At 52.3% G+C, this 21,691-nt stretch overlaps 1 protein-coding gene across 1 annotated transcript in view; it reads right to left on the reverse strand.

The window, feature by feature from the left end:
* Window positions 1-209: 209 nt before the first annotated feature.
* The window catches only part of MGAT5B (alpha-1,6-mannosylglycoprotein 6-beta-N-acetylglucosaminyltransferase B), a 68,943-nt gene continuing 47,461 nt past the window's right edge, over window positions 210-21,691 (reverse strand). The window contains exons 11-17 of the mRNA XM_007185760.2: window positions 18,134-18,264; window positions 9,651-9,806; window positions 8,422-8,568; window positions 8,118-8,234; window positions 2,955-3,029; window positions 2,306-2,562; window positions 210-1,776 (exon numbers count right to left, since the gene is read on the reverse strand). Of these exons, the coding sequence (XP_007185822.2) occupies window positions 1,578-1,776; window positions 2,306-2,562; window positions 2,955-3,029; window positions 8,118-8,234; window positions 8,422-8,568; window positions 9,651-9,806; window positions 18,134-18,264 (1,082 nt within the window). The 3' untranslated portion in view covers window positions 210-1,577. The remainder of the gene's footprint in view (window positions 1,777-2,305; window positions 2,563-2,954; window positions 3,030-8,117; window positions 8,235-8,421; window positions 8,569-9,650; window positions 9,807-18,133; window positions 18,265-21,691) is intronic.

Here is a 21,691-nt window from a genome sequence, read left to right on the forward strand (position 1 = left end):
GTGCCGGAGTGGCAGGAGGGGCCGTGGACTTCTGGCACCCGCAGTGACTTCCTTTAGGCAGCCTGACACAGCACCAACTTTGTAGATGGAATGACAATGTGGAGGAGGGGCCCGGGGGCCCCAGATATTCACCCCCCCACCCAGGGTGTTCACACCCCCTCACTCCTCCAGGCCTGGGCATCCCAGGAAAAGACGAGAAATAGCATAGCTCCTCCTCTGCACCTCACATCCCAATAAAATATTTATTATTTCAAGAAATCTTTAAAAAAAAGAGAGAGAAAAGAGTATCTCTATTGCTTTCCCCCGACAGGTCAGGTCCTTGGTGACTGTTGAGTTTCTGTGGCCACAGGAGCTGCCCAGGCCTAGAAGGCTCTCTGATGGGAGGTATCCACCTTCAGGCCCCGCCCTCTGGACTCAGGGCCCTGCGGCTGCCTCCCTGGAAGGGAGGAGGGGCAGGCCTAGGTGGGTGGGGCGGGTTGCCTAGAAGGGAGTGGGATTTAAAACGGGGGTGGGGTGGCAGTGTTTCTGACGGCCCGATCTGTTTCCTCAGGCAGCGCTCAGGGTGAAGGGGAAGGCATGCCACACAGATGGACGGCTGGATCCAGAGGAGGTTTGAGGCCGGAGGAAGCTGGAGGTTAGGGACACGGACGCAGCATTGATGGGGCAGGGGTGGCTACGTGGGGGTAGAAGGCCTGGGCATCCAGGAACTGGGCCACATGTGCCATGGGGCTGAAGCTTCATCCCAAGCCTACAAACGATGCTTAGGAGGTGGGGGCAGGGTAGATTCTAGAGCCTGTTCTCAGAGGCTGGGGTGGGGACTGAGGCTTTGGAAACAAATCCACGGTCTGGAATCGCAGTCATGCTGGGATAGGTTTCAGGAAATGCCCAAAGTGAAGAAAGTTGGAATAAGCAAGAGGGAAACAATTCAACCCAGGGTCTAAGTGGTCCCTGCAACCCTAACTGTGGTGCCCAAGTGTGGAAAGGAGGGGGAATTTGGGAAAGTAGGAGGGGTGGGGCTAAGGAGGAGGCATGAACAGGGTCCCCCAGCCTGGCCTTCCCCCAGTCCCCGGCCCTTTCTGTCCACACCCCAAACAACTCCACAGGGACAAGGCTGACCCCTCACGCATCACTCCCCACTCTGTGGACCCTCCAGTGGGCCACTGGGCAAGCATCACCCTGCTTCCTCTATCGTACGCCCAGAGGCCCCATCCTTGAGCCCAAGAAGGACAAAGGCCCTCACTCCATCTGGTCCAGATCTGGTCTTGCACAAAGCGAGGGGCCTCCGACCACCTGCTCCCGGGCCAGTGGGACCCTCTCGCCAACCCCCAGCTGCTTGGCCACGACGCTGCCACAAGCCCTCGGGGTGAGAACGAGGAGCCTGCCTAGGGCGGGCACCAGGCACTCGGCAGAGTTGCCTCCCTCCCCAGACCTGCGCACCTATCATCGGCTCGGCCCACATCCGGGCCAAGAAAGGAGGCTCCAGCCTGGGGGCGTTGAGCGGGTAGGGCGGGTCGCTGGAGCTCGGAATCTGCTGGTGCTTTCTCCTGCGGCGGGGAGGGCCAGCCGGGTGGGCGCCCTCACAGACAGTCCTGGCACAAGGCCACCTGGCCCTTGCGGAAGTCTCGGCAGGGGCAGAGCCGGCGGTACTTGGTGCTGGAGCCGGCGCAGCTGAAGAGCAGAGGCTCTTTCTGCAGGAAGCACTCCTGGCCCGGCTGGGCAAAGGCCGGGTACAGGTGGTTCATCTCCGACTCGGTGCCATCACAGGGCACCTGCAGCCTGGGTGGGCACCAAAGAGGTGGTCACTCAGCGTGCGGGGTGGGGGCCGCCCCAGCCTGGCACTGCCCGCTCCCTCTTCCTGGCCCATCCCATTCCAGACCCAGGGAGATGTCTCTAGGAGGCGCCAGGACAAACGCTGGGCTGAAGCTCCTTCTCCCCACTGCTGTGAGAGAGGAGAGTGGGCAGGAGGGCGGGGGCCCCAGGCTCGCCCATCAGGAGGAACGTGGGGCAGCTTCTGTGGCCTGGACCTAGAAGATGCCCAGACAGGCTGGGCAGGGGGCTGAGGGAGGGATGACGAGGTCAGGGACTGGGCAGGGAGCTTCCCCTAGTGGTTTGGGGCAGAGGCTTTGCCAAGAGTGGGCAGCTGTGCTGTGGATACCTGCCCGGAAGGTCCCTTCTGGATCCTTCCTGACTCACTGGAAAGCACTGCATGCCCCCACTGCTGGCAGGGCCGGGGGCAAGGCGGCCACGGGAGCAAAGGAGCTACAGGTGAGGTCAGCTGGGCCGGGTCGGGCCGGGGCTCACTCACGTCTGGAAGGCGTCCTGGCTGTTGAGGAAGGGGAAGAAGGAGGGCTCGCAGATCAGCCCGTGGTCCAGGCAGGCGTCTGTGCAGGCCCTCCCAGCGGCGGCCAGCCAGGCCCGGAGGGAGTGTGCTGGGGGCCAGGCCCCGGGGGCCAAGCTGGCGTTGCGGGCCCACTTGAGGTGAGTGGCGTTGGGGGCCAGGATGAAGGGGCTCTCCAGGGCTCGGGCCCCTGGGGGGCCAGGGCCTGGGGCTGCACAGAAGTCCTGCCCAGAGGAAAGCAGTGTCAAGAGGGGAAATGGAATACCTCACTCCCAACTCATCCTGTGGGTAGGGGTTGCTGGGGGGAGGGTCTTCCCTACTCATTACTAAACTTCTAAACAACTGTGTAATAAAAATGAAAAATGAGTCTTTGCGTTTCTGTGCTGTGATATGGGGGTTGGGACTCAAGCTGGGGGCCCAGGGCAGGGGCGCCCCAGGCCTGGTCTCTGAGCAGTACTGCTTGGCCCCGCCCATCTCCAACCCCGCGGGGAAGGAAACAGACTGGAGAAGGACCTGGAGGTTAAAGCACGCTGCACCCTGGGCAGAGGTGGGTCCTCAGACACTGGAGCCAGCTTGGCCCCTAGAGAGACAGACAGAGAGCGGGGGACCCACCTACCTGGTGCTGGATGTAGGCATGGACCCGCTCCAGCATCCCCTCACACGTGTACTCGTAGGGCAGGTAGGGGTCCACCTGTGCGAGAGACAGGCAGACACATGGGGCAGGAGAAGCCCTGGGCCTCCCCAGACCTGGCTGCTCGGGCCTGGGCGCAGAGATCTGGAGGCTCTCACGGCCTGCACCCAGGGAGCCGACCACCCTATCCACGCAGATGCCCGCTCCCCGGTGCGCCCTTCAGTGGCCCTCGGGGGGCTCACGATAGCTCATTCCCTCCCTGGCCCCCTCCCAGTTCCACGGAGCTTCTCCTCTTTCCGTAAAGCTCAGCATTCCATCCCCTCCTCGGCTGTGATGCCTGCTCTTCCCCAGCCAACCACCGGACGCACCCTCCCCTCTTAGACATCACCTCCTCCAGGAAGCAGACCCAGAGCTCCACCCCCACTCCTGTTAAAGGACCACTTTCCTTTGCACCCACCCCAGACTTCCCCAGTAGAGAATTGGTGCCTGTGTCATCATTTCTGATTTATCCCTTGTCTCCCTCAGGTCATAAGCCCCATGGGCTGTGGGACCACGACTTGTTCACCATTGAATCCCTGGTGCCTGGCACAATGCCTGGTACACAGCGGTCACTGAGGAACTAGTCATGGAATGAAAAAGCATCCCCAGCTCTGCCTGTGTTCTGCCCAAGATGTGGAAGTTTCACGCAAAGCAACACAGGGCATCTCCCAGCCTGATGGAATGAGATGACATTTGTAAAGCTTCCTGCCCAGACCAGGCACCCGGCAGCTACATGAACTAGGTGCCCCCAAACGGAGGCCACATACCGTCAGTCTAAATATCAGAGTTACAGAACAGCGCACGCCGGGGCCAACGGGAGCATATGGATTTGGTAGCTGGGGCACAAGGAGCAAGGGGGACGGAAGAGGTGATGAGGAGGCCGCCTCCCCAGCGCAGTACCCCCACCTCCTCTCCACTCCTCTTACCTGGCCACCCCCTCCCTGTTCACAGCAACGCTCGGTGGCCCAGCACACAGCCTCCTTGGAGGAAACTGTCGGCCAGGTGGGCGGGAGGCGAGATCACGGTGACATGGGAGATGGTCCATCTCAGACTCAGAGGAAGGTCTAGTTTAGCCTTTGACCCCACCACCCACTCCCCAACATGTGTGTTGGCACCATACCCAGCCCAGCCGCCTCCTGTTAATGCCGTTTCCCTGCCAGCAGCTCCAGAAATCAGGCAGTTTCAGCCCAGGTAGTGAAATCTTGCTGGTCTGCCCAAGTCCTTTCTCCTCATCAGAGATGGGTGTGTCAGAACCCAATCAGGCTGCGCTGGGTCCTGCCTCCTGTAGACCCCAGCTCGAAGGGCTGGAGGTCCACCCTGGGCCCTCTGGCCAAGGGGACATCCCCGACTTCAAGCTGAGGAGGGTCTCAGGGAAGCAGCAGCTGCCACCAGGACTGATTCTCGGGACAAGGCCCCACCCATCTGACCTTGCCCCGGTTCTGACTTCACCTACGCTGTGAGCAGGTGTCCTTAATCCTGGGGCAGTTCCGGGGTCCCAGAGAATCCCCAGGTCCACATCCAGCCACCACTTCACAGCCCATCAACCAGCACAGCCCTTCCAGCCCTGAGCTCCACACAGCCAATCCCAACCCCAGCGGATGGCCACCGAGGCCCCGGCCGCCGGCTGCTGCCCCAGGGGATCCCCAGTCGCCTCGGGTCCAAGACTTCAAGTGCTGGTTATAAATAAACCCCCCAGAGAAAAGATTTCCCCTCCAAATATCACTCTGCCTGCTCCTGGCGGCAACCAGCGAGTTATCCCCGCGTGGTCTGAAGCCCGTCACGTGGTGATTCCAAGCCCCCCTCCACCCGTGCGACGGAGGGGACCATTCACAGCAGCCACCTGCCGTGGCTCTCCCACCGGAGGAGCCAGCCTGCCTGGAAATTACCCCCATTAGGTCTAATTACAGGTGTGCACGGTGATCCGTCTCGACAGAATGGCAGGTGCTGGTCCTGCCGGGATTGCTGGCCTGTGATAATGAGTGGAAGAGGGCGGGAGCAAGTGCTGGCATCCCTCCCCCCCCACCTCCTTCCTCTCACCTCGAATGGCCTCACCCTAGACCGAGGGCAAACCCACCCCCACCTGGAGCCTCCTCGCTGCTTGCTGGGTGGGGGACAGCTGGGCTGGTGCCTCAGGTCTCTCTCACCCCCTCCTCCTCCCTCACCCTGCAAAAGGCCCCATGACTTGCAGCAGCTGCGTCCCCTGATGCTGGCCCTCATTCGCTCTCTCAGTTCCTGCCAGCTGTCTCTAAGTCAGTTTTCTAAAACAGGATGATCAGAGTTACCCACGGTGCTTGTTTAAAACGCAAACTCCAAGGCCGTGCCGGTCCTTTTAAATCAGGAGCTGGGGATGGGCCCAGGAATCTGCATTTTAAACACCTCCCAGGCAATTCTTGGGTAAAGGGTTAACTGCCCAAGAGTCAGGGGCGGGGGGGCGGGGGATGGCTAAAGGCAGGGGGACCACGGGCTGGTTTGGGGTCCAGCTGCAAGTCAGCCTGATGAATTTGCAATACCTTGGTTCCTGGACCCTTTTGTTATTGATTTTTAATTAACTAACAATTAAACAGATGTTCACGTTTTAAAAAATCAAGAGAAAACAAGGCAAAGTAAGTTCTCCTCTGACCCCAGATGCCCAGCCCCTTCCCCAGGGCAGGCACTGTTATCAATTTCTCGTGTGTCCAACTAGAAATAACGCGTGAACAGATGATCATGCTCACACGCACAGACGCCCCCCAACATACACCCCTGTTTAGGTCTGCAGCGGGGAACGTGGCCCTCCACAGGGCTGGGATCTCGCTCACTCAGTCACGAGGGATCTTGAAGGTGGAGCCAGACCTGAGGCCTGGGGGTGGACAAAAGCCTTCCTGGTCCCCTTCCCACCCCGCCCCTGCCCCCCTGGGGTGGAAGCCCCAGAGGGCTGCTTTTGCAACGGGTGGGGAGAGGGAGCAGGAAGAGAGTGCAGGATGGGGGTCCCCCAGGGCAGCTTCCCACAGCGCCCTCCCCCGTACCGTCTGTCGGGGGCTGGGGGGCTTTCTCTAGCTTGCTCAGCTCAGTGTTGAGAGCTGACACCTGGCCCCCCCCGTTCAGCCTCAGCCCGCGATGGATGGAGTTGGGGGAAAAACACCCCGGTTTCCTCATTTCTCAGGACAATGCGGGATGCGAGTACCCCACCTCTCGGAGGTCCCCGCTGGCATTGAGCACCAGGTGCCTGAAGGCAGGGGTAACCTTCTTGATAACACACCCTGACTCACTGGCACCCCAGGACCTTCCATCCTGAGATCACCCCCCAAATAAACTACTTGTGCTCAAATCCCTGCCTGGGGTCAGCTCCGGGAAGAACCCAATCTCAGTCTGGGACCTGGAGGAACTTCCAGCAGAGGAGGATTTGTTTAAGCGGATGCTTAAGAGGGGGTGGAGGGCTCTCCCTGCACCACTGGTGGAGGTCCAGGGGTTCAGCCACTTCGCGGGTCAACCTGGCCGCATCTGCCACAACCAGAGAGGCACCTAGGCTGTGACACAGCAGTTTCCTTGGTACTTTCACTAGAGAAACACTCACACCCAGACAGGAGGGAAGGACGAGGGTGGGGTGGGTAGAGGAAGGGAGTGGGCAGGGTGGGCAGGGATTTTCTGGGGTCATTTGCTGAGGGGGTGGGCTAAGGCTGGGAGTGCTGAATGGGAGGGGCTGATCCACGGGATGCAGGAGGGTGTTAAAAAGAAAAAAAAATGCAGGGACTTCCCTGGTGGCGCAGTGGTTAAGACTCTGAGCTCCCAGTGCAGGGGGCCCGGGCTCAGTCCCTGGTCAGGGAACTATATCCCACATGCCGCAACTAAGAGTTCACATGCCACAACTAAGGAGTCGGGGAGCCGCAACTAAGGAGCCCGCCTGCCGCAACTAAGACCTGGTGCAACCAAATAAATAAATAATTAAAAAAAAAAAAAAACTGGCGGTCCAGTGGTTAGGACTTGGCACTTTCACTGCCGGGGCCTGGATTCAATCCCCAATCAGGAAACTAAGATCCTGCAAGTTGCATGGCACGGCCAAAAACAAATTTAAAAAAATATGCAACCCTGCCTCACGGTCAGGACAACCAGCAGGGCTCTGGACCCAAAGCTAAGCCCTTAAGACCGTATGGGGCATCGATGCGCGCTGGCCTCTGCCCCGAGCCCGGCAGTGTCCCCAGCTCCCCAGACAGCTGTGTGTCCTCCTGGGCAGGGCTCTCCCTTGTGGTGGCCCCTGCCCCAGCAGCCTAATGCTCTCTGATTCTGCCACAAGTCCGCCCAGAGCAGCACAACCACTCCCAGCCCCCCGCCAGGGAGGGCACGCTCGGTGACCTTGGTGATGGGCAGAGAAGGGGACCTGACAGGAGTGGGATTTTTTGCTCAGCCTGGTGTCCGAGCTACAGCAAGAAATGGGTCCAGAGGGATCACAGCAAGCAGAGCCGCCCCTCCCCGTGCTCACACAGTCCAACCGCTTCTCAAAATGAAGGCCCCACGAGAGCGCACACGCACAGAGAGCCATCAGAAGCCACGGAGGTGCCCACCGAGGAGAGGAGCTGCACAAACCCCTCCTTGCCCTCCGCCCGCACCCACCAACACTTACACGCTTGCTAGAGGCAACGCAGAATGCTCTATCCACTTGCTATGCAAAGGCAGCACCACCCAGACCTGGTTTGAAATGCAGCGCTTCAGCCCCACCCAACTTGCTGACTCTGAACCTGAGCTTTAACAAGATCCCCAGGTGATTTGTATGCACATTATAGTCTGAGAGGTGCTGCTAAAAGACCACAGAGACAGCGGAGTTCGAAGAACCTTCACGCATTCATCCTGAAAACATTTACTCAGCACTTAACCTGTGCTGGGAGTGCTCACAGGACCCGGCCCCCAGAGACACGCGATAAATGATTCTGGATCCAGGGCTGCCGTGTAAGGTTGTGCAGGTTGCTCACAGCACAGAGGCAGGTTTTCCCCCCACTCCCTCAACAAACACACACGCATCCAAGTTGCCAACCCAGGCCTGCAAGTCTGAATTCACCGAGAGGAGCATATTTTTCTAATTATAGCAAAGACCCAAAGTCTAGGATATTGGTGGTCCCAACTGGATCCGAGTCTCACCTGGGTTCTCATGATGGCCTTGATGGCCGCTTCAAGCTCCTCTGAGTTGTTGTAGTTGACGGTCCACACGTGGGGCTTGCCAATGAACTTCTCTGCGTAGGGATGCTGGGAGAACACCTAGCCAGGGCACAGAGACGGGACGCTTCTCCCTCTGCCTGCCAAGCTGGGCTGCGTGAAGAGCAGGAGCCCCCCACCCACCTGTCCCATCTCTCCCTTCACCCCATGTCTCAGTCTCCCCCTTCCAGGAACTGCAGGGGTCCCATCTCAGACCCTCCCGATGTGGGACCAGGCCCTTCCCACTCACCTCTCTGGAGGTGGGTTTGCCCCGGAAGAACTCATGGTTGAGTGAGCTGTGGGGCGGGCTGAAGCGAGACTGCAGGAAGACGCAGCCGTTGGCGATGGCCTCCAGCGGGGCAGGGCCCTCATAGGGGAAGCCAAAGCCTATGAAGAGCTGCAGAACCGAGGCGGCACAATGGTCAGGGAAGGTTGGGTATCACAGCCCAGGAGCCCCAGGAAGCTGGGAGCAAGGCTGGGGTTGGGACATTCACAGGAGGCAGCTGGGGCAGCAGAGAGCCCAGAGTAGCTATGTGCCTCAGCCATTGTGAAATCAGGACGTCTAGTTAGGTCATATCAATGGCCTCCTCCTGCTCTAAAGGCTATGATTCTGGAGGAGAAAAGAACAAGGGTTCCCAAGCTTAGAAGGCTTCAGGCCACTCCTACAGCTGACCTCAAAGGACCTTTACTCATTCACCCAAAAAACATTCATTCAGTACCTGACTTGTACTAGGAGTGCTCATAGGGTTGGCCCCTGAAAGGTGATCAATAAGTGCTTCTGAATCTGAGGTTGCCATGTAGGGTTGTTCAGGTTGCTTACTGCACAAAGATACCCTCTCTCCACCCCGACACACACACACACACACACACACACACACACACCCACCCACCCACCCACCCAAGAGGCCTGAAGAAATAAGTTATGGTGAGAACAGGAGAGGACCTGGCAGCTGGCTAAAGACCCTCCAGCCTTAGCTGACATTTCAGGGCCCAACAGCAGGATCACGCTCCAGGGACACAGCTCAGGGAATTCCAGAAGCAGTTCGTCAGAACTAGTGGCCCGAGGGAACTCCAGCCAGGCTGCTCACCGTCCCTTTGCCCCCAGCCTGCCCTTCCACCCTCTCAGTGGCTCTGAAAGCCAGGTCCAGGAGTCAGCTGGGCTGGACTGGTGTTAAGGGTGGGGGGGCGGCAGGTGGGCAGCCCAACTCGTCTTCACCATCACTGAGCCCCACTCAGGTCTCTTTCACTGTGGGGCCTCCCCTGCCTGATGGGCATCCCCATCTCCGCCCCCAGCTCTGACCAGCCCCTAAGAGGCCCAGACATGAGGCTCAGGGCAGCAGAGTGTGCTGGGCATGTCCACACGTAAAGGGGGCCACAAGTGATGGTGGCAGGCATGACAGGCATTGCAGGCACATATGGGCACCCCCTGGACAACTATGGCCGGGCTGGGGTGAGGATGGAGGATGGGGTGGGGCTCACTTTGGCCTTGCGCAGCAGCTGCTGGAACTCAGGCTGCGGCAAGAGGCCGTGGTTCTTCACGAAGGCCGGGACTTCGGGGGGCCGCTGGCTCTCGTAGTACACGGTGCCGTGGATCTCCATGTACTTGTTCAGGATGCTCAGGAACTTCTCCTTCCCCTGGAAGAGGAGGAGGAGGGGATGGGAGCCTTGCTCCAACCTCAGACGGCAGAGCCAGCTGAAGAGACACCCTTGGTCAGGAAGTCGGAAAACATGGGGCCAGTTTCAGGTTGGCCCCTAACCAGCTGTGTGACCCTGAGGAGGCCCCTGCCCTCTCTGGTCCTCAATTTCTTTATCTATGAGTTACAGAGGTTGGATTAGACCAGAGGCCTCCGGACTATTTTTAGCCATGGACTTGTTTTCTTTCCAAAGGTCTCCTATGGAGACCAACATTTAATTGTATCCAGCTGGAGCTACTTGGCCTCCCCTGAATCCCTGATGACCTCCAAGGACCTCTGAGGAGGCATGGAGCATAGGTGAATAGATAACACCTCAGCATCTGGGCACCCATCTGACCCTACGGCCAGGGCCCTGAGCTGGGAGCTGTGGTCAGTGTAGGACCTCGACAGGAATAAGCATGGGATCGGCTGCCGGGTTCTATTTTTTAGAGCTTTTCTGAGGCTTGCAGAAGAGAGGGAGGGGAAAGTAGCTTCGAGATCACGGAGAAGGGTGGGGCGTGGGGCTCTCTTCAGGAAGGATTAGTTCCCAACAGGCCAATGGGTCAGAGGAAAAGAACTCATGGTTCCTCACGTCCCGCCGGCCAGCATGAGATCAGACCACCAGGAGCTCCAGCCCAGGTTTACTTTACAAACCACAGCTCTTGAAGAATATTATCAATGGACATCAGAATAATTGTTAACAATTCACATTTTGAAACTCAAACTGTATACATTTTTCACAAGGAGGCCTTCCACTTTGGGTAATGCAGATCAGCCCTGCCTCTGAGAATGACCAGGAAAAACAGGAAAATGTAAAAAACATCTATGAAGGCCCTGAAAAATCTAACAAAGAATGAAGAATTACAAGGCCAAGACCTGGGAGAAGGAGGAAAAGAGATTGCTGAGGCCAGTGTTGGGGTTGGTTTTCCTCCTGGGGGCACCTGCTGATTCCAAGGGCAGCATCTAGGCAGCTAAGCAGACCTGGGAGACAAAAGTCAGAGTTCGGGGCCCGCCTAAGATGGGGAGCCCTGACGGAAATCCACACTTTGGGTTGGAACTCTGAGGAGTTACATCCTGGAAGAAAGGGCGGACCAGAACTAGAGCAGCTCTTGCAGGGGCTGAATCCTTTTAAAATTGTCTCAATCACTATCATTGGTTGAGGTGATCTGGGATTGCTAGGGCCCCAGCTGTAATCTAAGAATAAAAGTAAATCCTGGGGCTTCCCTGGCGGCGCAGTGGTTGGGAATATGCCTGCCAATGCAGGGGACACGGGTTCGAGCCCTGGTCTGGGAAGATCCCACATGCCGCGGAGCGACTAGGCCCATGAGCCACAATTACTGAGCCTGCGCGTCTGGAGCCTGTGCTCCGCAACAAGAGAGGCCGCGATAGTGAGAGGCCCGCGCACCGTGATGAAGAGTGGCCCCCACTTGCCACAACTAGAGAAAGCCCTCACACAGAAACGAAGACCCAACACAGCCATAAATAAAATAAATAATTTAAAAAAAAAAAAGCTCTATGCAAAGGTCTTTAGGGGTTGCAGCCCACTTATTAAAAAAAAAAAAAAAAAGTAAATCCTCTCTGGAAGAAGAGAGCATCATGCTTGACCTCAAATTATTTCTACAGTTTTTCATATTCACTTTCCAGAACTACCTAGAGGTAGTTTTTCTCAAAAATAAAAGAAAAGAAAAGAAAAGCAAAAGGAACCAATAAAATCCCAATCAAAATCCCAGCAGGCTTTTTAAAATAGGAATTGACAAGCTAATTCTAAAACTCATTTGGAAATGCAAGGACCTAGAAGAGACAAAATAACTTTGAAAAAGAAGAAGAAATTGGGCAGACTTATATCACCTGATTTCAAGACTTATTATAAAGCTACAGTAATCAAGACAGTGTGATATTGGCATCGAGAGAGACAGATCAACAGAACAGAACAGACAGTCCAGAAATAGACCTACACATGTAGGGTCAATTGAATCCTGACAAAGATGCAAAGACATTTCAGTAGAGGAAGGATAGTCTTTTCAACAAACAGTCATGGATCACTCTATATGCAAAAAAAAAAAAAAAAAGGAAAGGGAAGGGAAAAAAGGACTTCAACCCATACTTCATATCATATATAAAAGTTAATTCAAAATGGATCACAGACTTAAATGTGAACCTAAAACTATAAAACTCATAGGAGAAAAATCTTTGTGACCTGGGGTTAGACAAAGATTTCTTGGATACACCAAAAGCACAATCCATAAAAGAAAACACTGGACTTCATTAAAATTAAAAACTTTTGCTCTTTGAAAGATGCTGTTAAGAGAAAGACAAGCCACAGCCTGGGAGAAAAGTTTTGCAAAGCATCTATTTGTTAAAGAACCTATATCCAGAATATGTAAAGAACTCTAACCACTCAATAATAAGAAAATAAACAACCCAATCTTTTAAATGGGCAACATTTTTGAAGGTATTTCACCAAAAAAGATAAATGGAAGACAAATAAGCACACAAAAACATCTTCAACATCCTTAGTCATTAGAGAATTACAAATTAAACCCACAATAAGATACTACCACACACCTGTTAAAATGGCTAAAATTAGAAAGACTGACCATGCAAAGTATTGATGAATTTGTAAAGGAATTGGAACTCTCATACATTGCTGGCAGGATTGTAAAATGGCAAAACCACTTTTCTTAAAACGTTAAACATAGTTCTACAATATGACCCAGCCATCCACTCCTAGGTATTTACCCACAAGGAATGAAAGCATATGTGTGTACAAAGATTTGTACGTGAATGTTCATAACAGCTTTATTTGTAATAGCCAAATACTGGAAACAACCCAAATGTCCACTAACAGGTGAATGGATAAATAAAGTGTAGTCCATCCATGCAATGGAATACTACTCAGCAATAAAAAGGAATGAACTATCGTTACATGCAACAGGATGAAGGAATCTCAAAATAATTATACTCAGTGAGAAAATCCAGACAAAAATGAGTATATACCATATGATTCCATTTATATAAAATTATATTAATAGAAAATGAAAACTAATCCATAGTGACAGAAAGCAGATCACTGGTTGCCTGGAGATGAGGAGGAGAGGAGAGATAGGAGGAAGAGATGCCAAAGGGAAGGAGGAAATTTCAGGGGTGGTGGATCTATTCTCTCTCATGAGTGTGGTGATGGTTTCACATAAGTCAAAAGCCATAAAATTATACACTTTAAACAAGTTTAGTGTATTGCATGTCAATTTTCCCCAATAGAGCTATTAAAATAGATTTTTAAATTTAAAAATTTAAATACCTTGATTTTAAAAAAAAAATCACGTACATAAAGAGACAAGACTATATGATCAACACCCAAGAGACATGACAATAAAAACAGATTCATACGAGATCTATATGCTGGAGTTACCAGGCACAGACTTTAAGGTAAATATGCTGAATATAGTCTAGGAGATGGAAGATAAAATTTGAAATCAAATGGAAAAAAAACCCCACAGTGGCAGAAACTAAAGACTAAATGGATGGATTTAACAGCAAATTAAACACAGCTGAAGAGAAACTTCACTTACTGAAAGAACAAAAGAAAACATCCAGAATGAAGCATAGAGAAACTAAAGGATGGAAACTGCAGAAAAGAATGTTGGAGACAAGGGGATATAATGAAGATTTAATGTCTGTGTAAATAGCGTCTCAGAAGTACAGGAGAGAGATTGGGGCAGAAGCAACATTTAAAGAGAGAGTAGCTGAGAGTTTTCTAAAATTAGTGAAAGATCAAACCACAGATCCAAAGAGATCTACAAACTCCACTCAGGATAAAAACAAAACAAAACAAAACAAACAAGCAAAAAACCACACTGAGGCTTATCATAGTAAAACTTCTGAAAACCAAACGGAAGCCTTAAAAGCAGGCAAAGGAAAACACAAAAAAGAAATTACCTTTAAAGGAACAATCAGACCTACACTGACTTCTCAACAGAAATGACAGAAGGCAGAGGACAAGCTAGAATTTGTACATAATGAATATATCCTCTGAGACATTTTTAGAAAATCAAAAACAGCAGTCCCAGACTAAGTTGGTTTCTTCTGGAGACAGACAATGATTCCAAATGGAATCTCAGAGATGTAAGAAGGAACACAGAACAATACAAAGGGTAAATGTGGGTAAATGTAAATGAATATTGACTTCGCAAAACAACAGTAGCAACAACAACAATAATAATAATAATATATCGTGGGGTATAAAATATTTGGAGAGTATTAAAATACCATAAAACATATAAGTTGGGGCCGGATAGAAATAAAACATTTTAAAGTTCTTTTATAACCCAATGAAACGTAAAAGTATTGGCTTAGACTTTGATAAGTCAAAGGTGCGTGTTATAACCTTTAGGGTAGCCTAAAGAGTATAAAAATATTAAGAAGATCAGAACCAAAAGAATATGAGAGTAAAATTAGCTAAAGGAAGGTGGATTTTTTAAAATATATCAATGTAAAAAGATAAGAAATGAGCGGAAAAAGAACATGGAACAGGTAAAAAAAAAAAAAAAGAAAGAAACCAACTAATAAAATGGTAGATTCAAAGCCAAACAATATCAGTAATCACACCAAAATTTTAAAAGGACTACTTATTATAAAACTGAATTGGGGCTTCCCTGGTGGCGCAGTGGTTGAGAATCTGCCTGCTAATGCAGGGGACACGGGTTCGAGCCCTGGTCTGGGAAGATCCCACATGCCACGGAGCAGCTGGGCCCGTGAGCCACAATTGCTGAGCCTGCGCGTCTGGAGCCTGTGCCCCGCGAAGGGAGGGGCCGCGATAGAGAAAGGCCCGCGCACCGCGATGAAGGGCGGTCCCCGCACCGCGATGAAGAGTGGCCCCCGCTTGCCGCAACTGGAGAAAGCCCTCGCACGAACCGAAGACCCAACACAGCCAAAAATAAATAAATAAATAAATAAATAAATAAATAAATAAATAAATAAGAAAATCCTTTAAAAAAAAAAAAAAAAAACTGAATTATGGCCCTAGAAAAAAATCAAATCAAGGACGTGAAGTGTTTAGAAAATGTCTCTAGGGAGATGCAAGAGGGAAGAGATATGGGAACATATGTATAACTGATTCACTTTGTTATAAAGCAGAAACTAACACACCATTGTAAAGCAATTATACTCCAATAAAGATGTTAAAAAAAAAAAAAAGAAAATGTCTCCAAAGCCCCCATTCAACTTCCTGATCCCATGACCAGAGCAGCTATTATTAACAGTTTCTTGTGTGCCTTCCTCAGATCTTTTACGCATTATAAGCAGATGTACATTTTCTTTAAAACACACACATATGTGCACAAATGGGTTCACGTTACATGCACTGTTGAGCAACTTTTTTTCACCTAATCATACACGTGTGCGTATTTATGTATGAAAACTTAAAGTTTTACAAAACAATAATTACTCTTAATACATATAAAGTCCTCTGATATCCTTTTATTCTATTGTTTCTATGTTATTCTGCTTCATTTAAAAGGCTAATCAAGACTCTGAGTTAAAAAAAGACAAATACTGCATGATCTCACTAGTATGCAGAATCGAAAAGAGTCAAACTCATAGAAACAGTAGAATGGTGTGTGTCAAGGGCTGGGCAGGGGGGTGGGGTGGGACATATGGGTCAAAGGGGACAAACTTTCAGTTTTAAGATAAATAAATTCAGGGATTTAATGTCCAGCATGGTGATTATAGTTAATAAACCTATATTGTATACTTGAAATTTGCTAAGAGAGTCAATCTTAAATGTTCTCACCACACACGCATGATAACTGAGGCGGTGGATGTGTTCATTAGCTTGATTGTGGCACTCGTTTCACAATATAAATGTTTATCAAGCCATCATGCTGTACACCTTAAATACATACAATTTCTCTTTGTCAATTATACCTCAGTAAACCTGAGGAGAAAAAAAAAAAAGAAAAACAACCAGAGCCAAGTTGCAGTTTGAAAAGTCTACCTTAGCTCCCCCAGAAGCACTTCTTATGTCTGGAATGTTTCCTCCAACAGCGAGGCTGGGTTTGCTGCGTCTGGACAAGCAGCCTCTCTCGCATCCCTCACTCCCGCTCCCTGGGACAGGCTCTCCTAAAACAGCGGCATCTAAGCCCTAGCCTCCGGCTCTGGGGACCCAGGATAAGACAAGCCTCCTCGGCACAGCATTCACCAAAACCCTCTCCCTGATCCCAGCTGCCGCTCCCCTAAGGATGTGACGACCTCATACCCTCCTCCCTCCTCCGCTTCTCGCCACCTGGTCCCCTGAACTCTAGATGGCATTTGTCCCAGGATGCTGCTGTCATTCCTTTCTTCATCCGGCCACCTCTGCCTTCCTTGGGTCACAAAGACCAGAGCAAAGATGTCTTTTTTTGGAAGCAGCTGCTTTGAGGTCTCTTGCTGTACAGCGTTGCTCCTGGCTATCCCAGAAGCTCCTGAGCTAGAGATACAACTGTTCTCTTCCCAGTCCTCATAACCTCTCATTCTCTTGGGGCAGTTTCTTAACAGTATCTTCTGGTACAAGCAGACACCGTCTGTGCTCGCTCCCTTGCCCAGCACCCCGGGCATCCTGGCAGCCAGCTCGTTTGGCATCAAATGAGGATGACTCCTCGCCCCTCTCCCCACACCTGGCAGTGGGCACTGATGTCTCAGCCAGGGCTTGGACCCGTAGTCCAGCTTAATCCAGAGCTTCTCTCTGCCTCTATCCAAGGCGTCATAACCGAGGAGGCTATGTAGAGTCGGAGTTAAGTGTTCTGGCTCTTAGAGTTAGATGTGGGTTCAAATCCCAGCCCCACCACTTAACTAGCTTGTCACTCTAACCTCATAGTTGATGGTCAAGTGAGAAAATATATGCGAGCACCTGGCAATAGTAAGCTCTGGATGGACCAGTGTTAGCCATGGCTATGACCTCATAGGGTTGTTGTGGCACAGACCATGAGATGTCCCATAATATCGCTTTCCTCCCCCTTCCTCAGCCACAGAACTCCAGGGCTGAGCTGGGCACCTGGTTGCCGGGGGCACAGCCACTTCCAGCATCCCCTGAGACTGGGCATGGCCATGGGACCGAGACCTAGCCACAGGGCCATATGGGGAAGAGATGCGCATAAAACGGTCAGGAGATGTCCCTAAACCTGACCTTCCCCTGCCCCTTCTTCTTCCCCCTCCTCCTCCTCCCCCACCCCCTCCCAGCTGGAGGGCAGATGTAATGACTGTGCACTGTTTGTGGTCATCTTAAACGATGAGGCAAGACCAGGGTGGGAACTAAACAGGGCGGGTCAACCAGGGGAGAAGAGCCCCAGGTGTCAGGCCAGGACTGACACCTCCAGAGTTTGTCAACAGAGAAGAAGACATACTTCCATCTTGCCTCAATCACTATTATTCAGGGCTTTTCTGTGACAGCTGGACTTAATCCTCATCAACACAGCATGAGAATCATTAACTAAGATGGTCATGTGACAGTCTCGACATGGGGTACAGGGGCTGCTCAATGTTCCCCACGATCAGCATCTTTATTCTTAACCTTTAGCCTCATGCCGCCTGCCTTAGGTCAATAGCCCATCCTAGGAGCTGCCCTGAGCCACGCGGAGCTGGACCCTGACCTCCAGGGCCTGCCTCCCCTCAGAGGGCCCCGGGAAGAGCCTGAGACCCCGCTGTCCCCATCACCCTCCTCCCACCTTGGTCTGGTCCATCCACAGGAGCCACAAACCCCGGAAAGCCCGCCTCGGGAGCACCCCCAGGGGAGACCCTATAGAGAGCAGAGGGGGGCAGGAGGCGAAGGGATCACGCGGCATACCTGGAGCTGCCTCGTTGCCAGGGGGGCAGAGAGAAAAGAGGAGAGAGAACAAGTCAGTGGCCGGGTGAGTGGGTACCCTCCCATGCGGGTGGGGCTTCTCGTGGGACCCCCCGCCCTGAAGATGGGGTTCCAGTTCCTAGTCCTCTCCTGCTTCTCCACTGCCTCCCATCCCACAGAATCCCCACGTCTAGCCTAAACCCCCTCTGCGGGGTTAGAGTGTCTGTTGATCCACCCGAGGGAGGGTGGAAGGTTAAGCCATTTGAATTTGTTGCAAAGCGTGGGAGCAGGGAGAGGGGTGAGGCATGAGCCCCCGGCTGGTATTTCCAAAGGCAGTTAGAGGCCTCTTTTCTGACCCATTAGTGGGGGCCGTTTTCCACCGTCGCCCAGTGCTGGGGGCGGTGGATGGGAGCCGAATCCTGGGGCTGGGAGCCCCTGGGGGCCGAGGGCTGGTGCTTGCGGTCAGCGGGGCTCACCTTCCAGATACTCGCCTCCTTGCCGTACACCACGGCCATGTTGCTGGCCTTTCCGCCTTTGATGAGCCGCTTCTCCGTCTCGTTGAGCTCCTCGGACACGAAGCCCATGAAGGAGTTGTCCGGGGTGTGAGCTGCAGCCAGACCACGAGGTCAGGAAGAGGGTTACCAGACAGCCAAGGGCACGCCCTGGGTCTACCCGGCCCAGTCCCATCAGAGGGTTCCCTGTTTGGCAAGGATGGGGAAGGGGGCTGGGAGGTAAGGGGTCCGGTTTGGGGCGGGGAGAGCATCCACCCATCATCAGTGCCCTGGCCCCCTCCCACGGCATCTCTTACCACCTCCCCAGCCCTCTCTCCACGCAGCTCTTTGCTCACAAGGCCCTGCTGAGAGGTCTTTCCTGACCCCAATCCCACTCTGTCTCCTTTCCCTGCATTATTTTTTGTCCCAGCACTCACTGACCAGATGCGATAGTATATATTGATTTGGTTGTGTATTATCATCAGAATCTAAGCCCCATGGGAGCAAAAGCTCTGTCTGTGTCTCCGGCACACGGCCGGCTGGCTCACAAATGCACGGAACATCTTCCCTTTCACACCTGCCAGCTTCTGCCCTGCCCTTCCCTCTGCCTGGAGCGCCCACCACCCTTTTCTAGGATGAGAAAATCCTATTCCGCTCCAGGGCCCCACTCACACGTCACCTTCTCTCCTCCCAGAAGCCTCCTCTGGGGCCCACGTGCCCTCCCTTGTGGCCCCATCCACTGCGGTTTGGTCTCCGGCAAAGCGCGGATCGCACCCTGCCTCACCTCCCAGAACCGAGCACACCAGGGGCAAGGAATGCGTTTCAGCTAGGGCTCCAGTTCCTCGGCCACGCTGCAGGAATGTCACTGATTAGCTCTGTCTGCCGTGGCACAGGGTAGAGGTGTAGGCACAAGTGCCATCCGTTTGCAAGTCACATGATCCCTCCCCTCCACGTAGAGGACCTTGAATAGAATGCTTATGGAACCCAATTAAACCTACTCTACCTTCCCAGGTGGGAGAGGCTGCGGGGAGTAGGTTGGTTACAGCCATACATCCTTGATTTCCCAGAACAGCCCCGATGCCAAACACCCTGTTTCTTCATTTCAGATGCACGTTTTTTCACATTTTAGCACGTCTGAAATTGGGATGCATACTTTAATCAAATGTGTAGATTTAACACAATATGTCTACCCATCCCTCTCAATACCCACAAAACTTATAATCAATATCTGGTGCACCTTAGAAGAAGTGGTGGTTTTCTGTCGAAGTGCCCCAGAAAGCTCACGGATTCTTGAGTCTGAAAATCCGACCACTATAAAGACGGGCTGCAGAACAAAATGATCTCTCCTCTAGGGCTTCAGAGGCATAAGGGGGGGCCCTGGAGGCCTGGAGTTGTTTCTGTGATGGTCAGAGCTCAGGCAGCTCTCCTGTCTCAGGAGGCTCTGCCAGGCCAGGGAGAGGCCCCAGGAGGGCAGACCAGACCCTCCCTGACCCAGTTTGCCTGCCCAGCCCCACCCTGGCCTCTGTCCCTACCCTCTGGCTCTAGCTTGGGCTGCACCCAGGTCTCTCTCCCATTCGCCATTTCCTCCCTATTCTCAGAGATGAAGAAAATCTCATTCCACCAACTCCACCAGAAGGGACAGGTTTAGAACAATTTGCTAAACTAGTGGGCGTGGGACAGCGAAGTATTGCAACCAACTAAAATAACAGGGACCATTAAGCAAAGAGCTCCTGGGGGCGGGGCGAGGCAGCCAGCCTCCCAGTTAGCTCTTTGGGGAAATCAACCAGCTATCAATAGCTGGGGAAAGAGGTCTGCTCATGAATTCCTTCCTGGACTTGGTATATCATTAAGACAGGCAAGTCTGTTTCTTGTTCTCTCTTTCTTTAATTGATTCAGTCAATTAACATTTTTCTGAGGACCTCGCTAGGCTCCAGGGAAATAAAGATAAATCAGTCAGTGGCTCCTTTTTGAGTGATTCATACATAATCTATCAGTGGAAATAAATGTATAAGCAAATAACTCTATTTCAATGTATGCTTTAACAGAATTAGGTTTAAGAGTTATAAAAACATTCTGCCTGGAATAGATAAGGGGATCAGTGAAAGTGACAGTAAAAAGAAGAGACATTTGACATGGGGTTTTGGAGGATGAGTAGGAGTTTGCCAGGTTTGGAACTCTAGATCCAGTGGGTTTTACCCCAGGGCAACTCCTCATTTTCTCAGTGTAGATTATCGCAGAGGGCTCTTAACCCATCTCCTGCTTCCCCGTCCTCTACCACTGTCCCTTTGGCCATCTGCAGTCTGCCAGAATAATGTATCTCAAAAAATTGGGGCAGGGGGGGAATTCCCTGGAGGTCCAGTGGTTAGGACTCCATGCTTTCACTGCCGAGGGCCTGGGTTCAATCCCTGGTCAGGGAACTAAGATCCCGCAAGCCGCCCGGCGTGACGAAAAAGAAAAAGAAAATTTCTCCATGATATTCCCTAGCTCAAGAACCTACAGTGAACCTCGAATTACCATATCCAATGTAAACTCAGGAATCTTTGCTAAAAGACCCCACCCCTCTGCTCCCAGATCCTCGATGGTATTTTTTCTGCTCTGCTATCACATATGCTGTTTCCACAGCCTAGAGCATCACCACCACTCCCCACCCCTGCTTCCTTTCCCTCCAGAAATCTCCTCAGGACCCATCCCACGCCGATCACTCTGCTGGGAGCACAACGCCACCAGATGACCCGTTAGGACAGTCACTCTTCTCTTGGAGAAGCCTCATACAACCTTGCAACGGGCTACGGGGAGGGAGTCTGGTCCCCACAGAGCCATGTGGCCTCAGACAGGACATTCCACCTTTCTGGGCCTCAGTTTCCTCATCTGGGCTCCAAGGAAACTTTCCACCTTCCCAACCTTCTGGGATCCAATCAAGCCGTTACTCATGTATTATTCAGAAATCTTGTCTGCCTCTAATACAGCCTAGAACCTGAAGAGTAATACAAAAGCAGTCCCTAAGCACCCAAAAGGGATGCATTCATTTGACAGGCTCAGCAGAGATCAGCTACTTTACTTACGAGCAAGTTCCTCGGGACCCTGCTTGGAACCAAGCTCACTCTTAATTTAGAGACAATCCTAACGAGGGCGCTTATCCGGCTTTCTGACCCACAGCCTTCAAAGAGCCGCCAATTAGACATCCAAGATGCTGCTGGATGCAGATAGCTTGACGACGATTAAAAGTGACAGCTGACAGTCTCCCAAGTAGGAGAAAAGGCGCCACACCAAACAGCGACAGGAGAAGGGGCCACTCAGCAGGGGACGCGGCTCTGCACACCTCTGCCGGCCCTGCAGGGCAGGCCCCACACCAGAGAGATAGAGCATTGACCCTGAGTTGTCAAGAAAAGGTTAAATTATTTTCAGCACGCTGCATGTAAGAGGGGAGGTCAGTGTGTATATATTTTAAAGTCTCATTAAAAATCACGAAAGCGGGCTTCCCTGGTGGCCCAGTGGTTAAGAATCTGCCTGCCAATGCAGGGCACGCAGGTTCGAGCCCTGGTC

Source organism: Balaenoptera acutorostrata, chromosome 20 (genome assembly GCF_949987535.1).
Source record: "Balaenoptera acutorostrata chromosome 20, mBalAcu1.1, whole genome shotgun sequence".
Lineage (NCBI taxonomy): Eukaryota > Metazoa > Chordata > Mammalia > Artiodactyla > Balaenopteridae > Balaenoptera > Balaenoptera acutorostrata.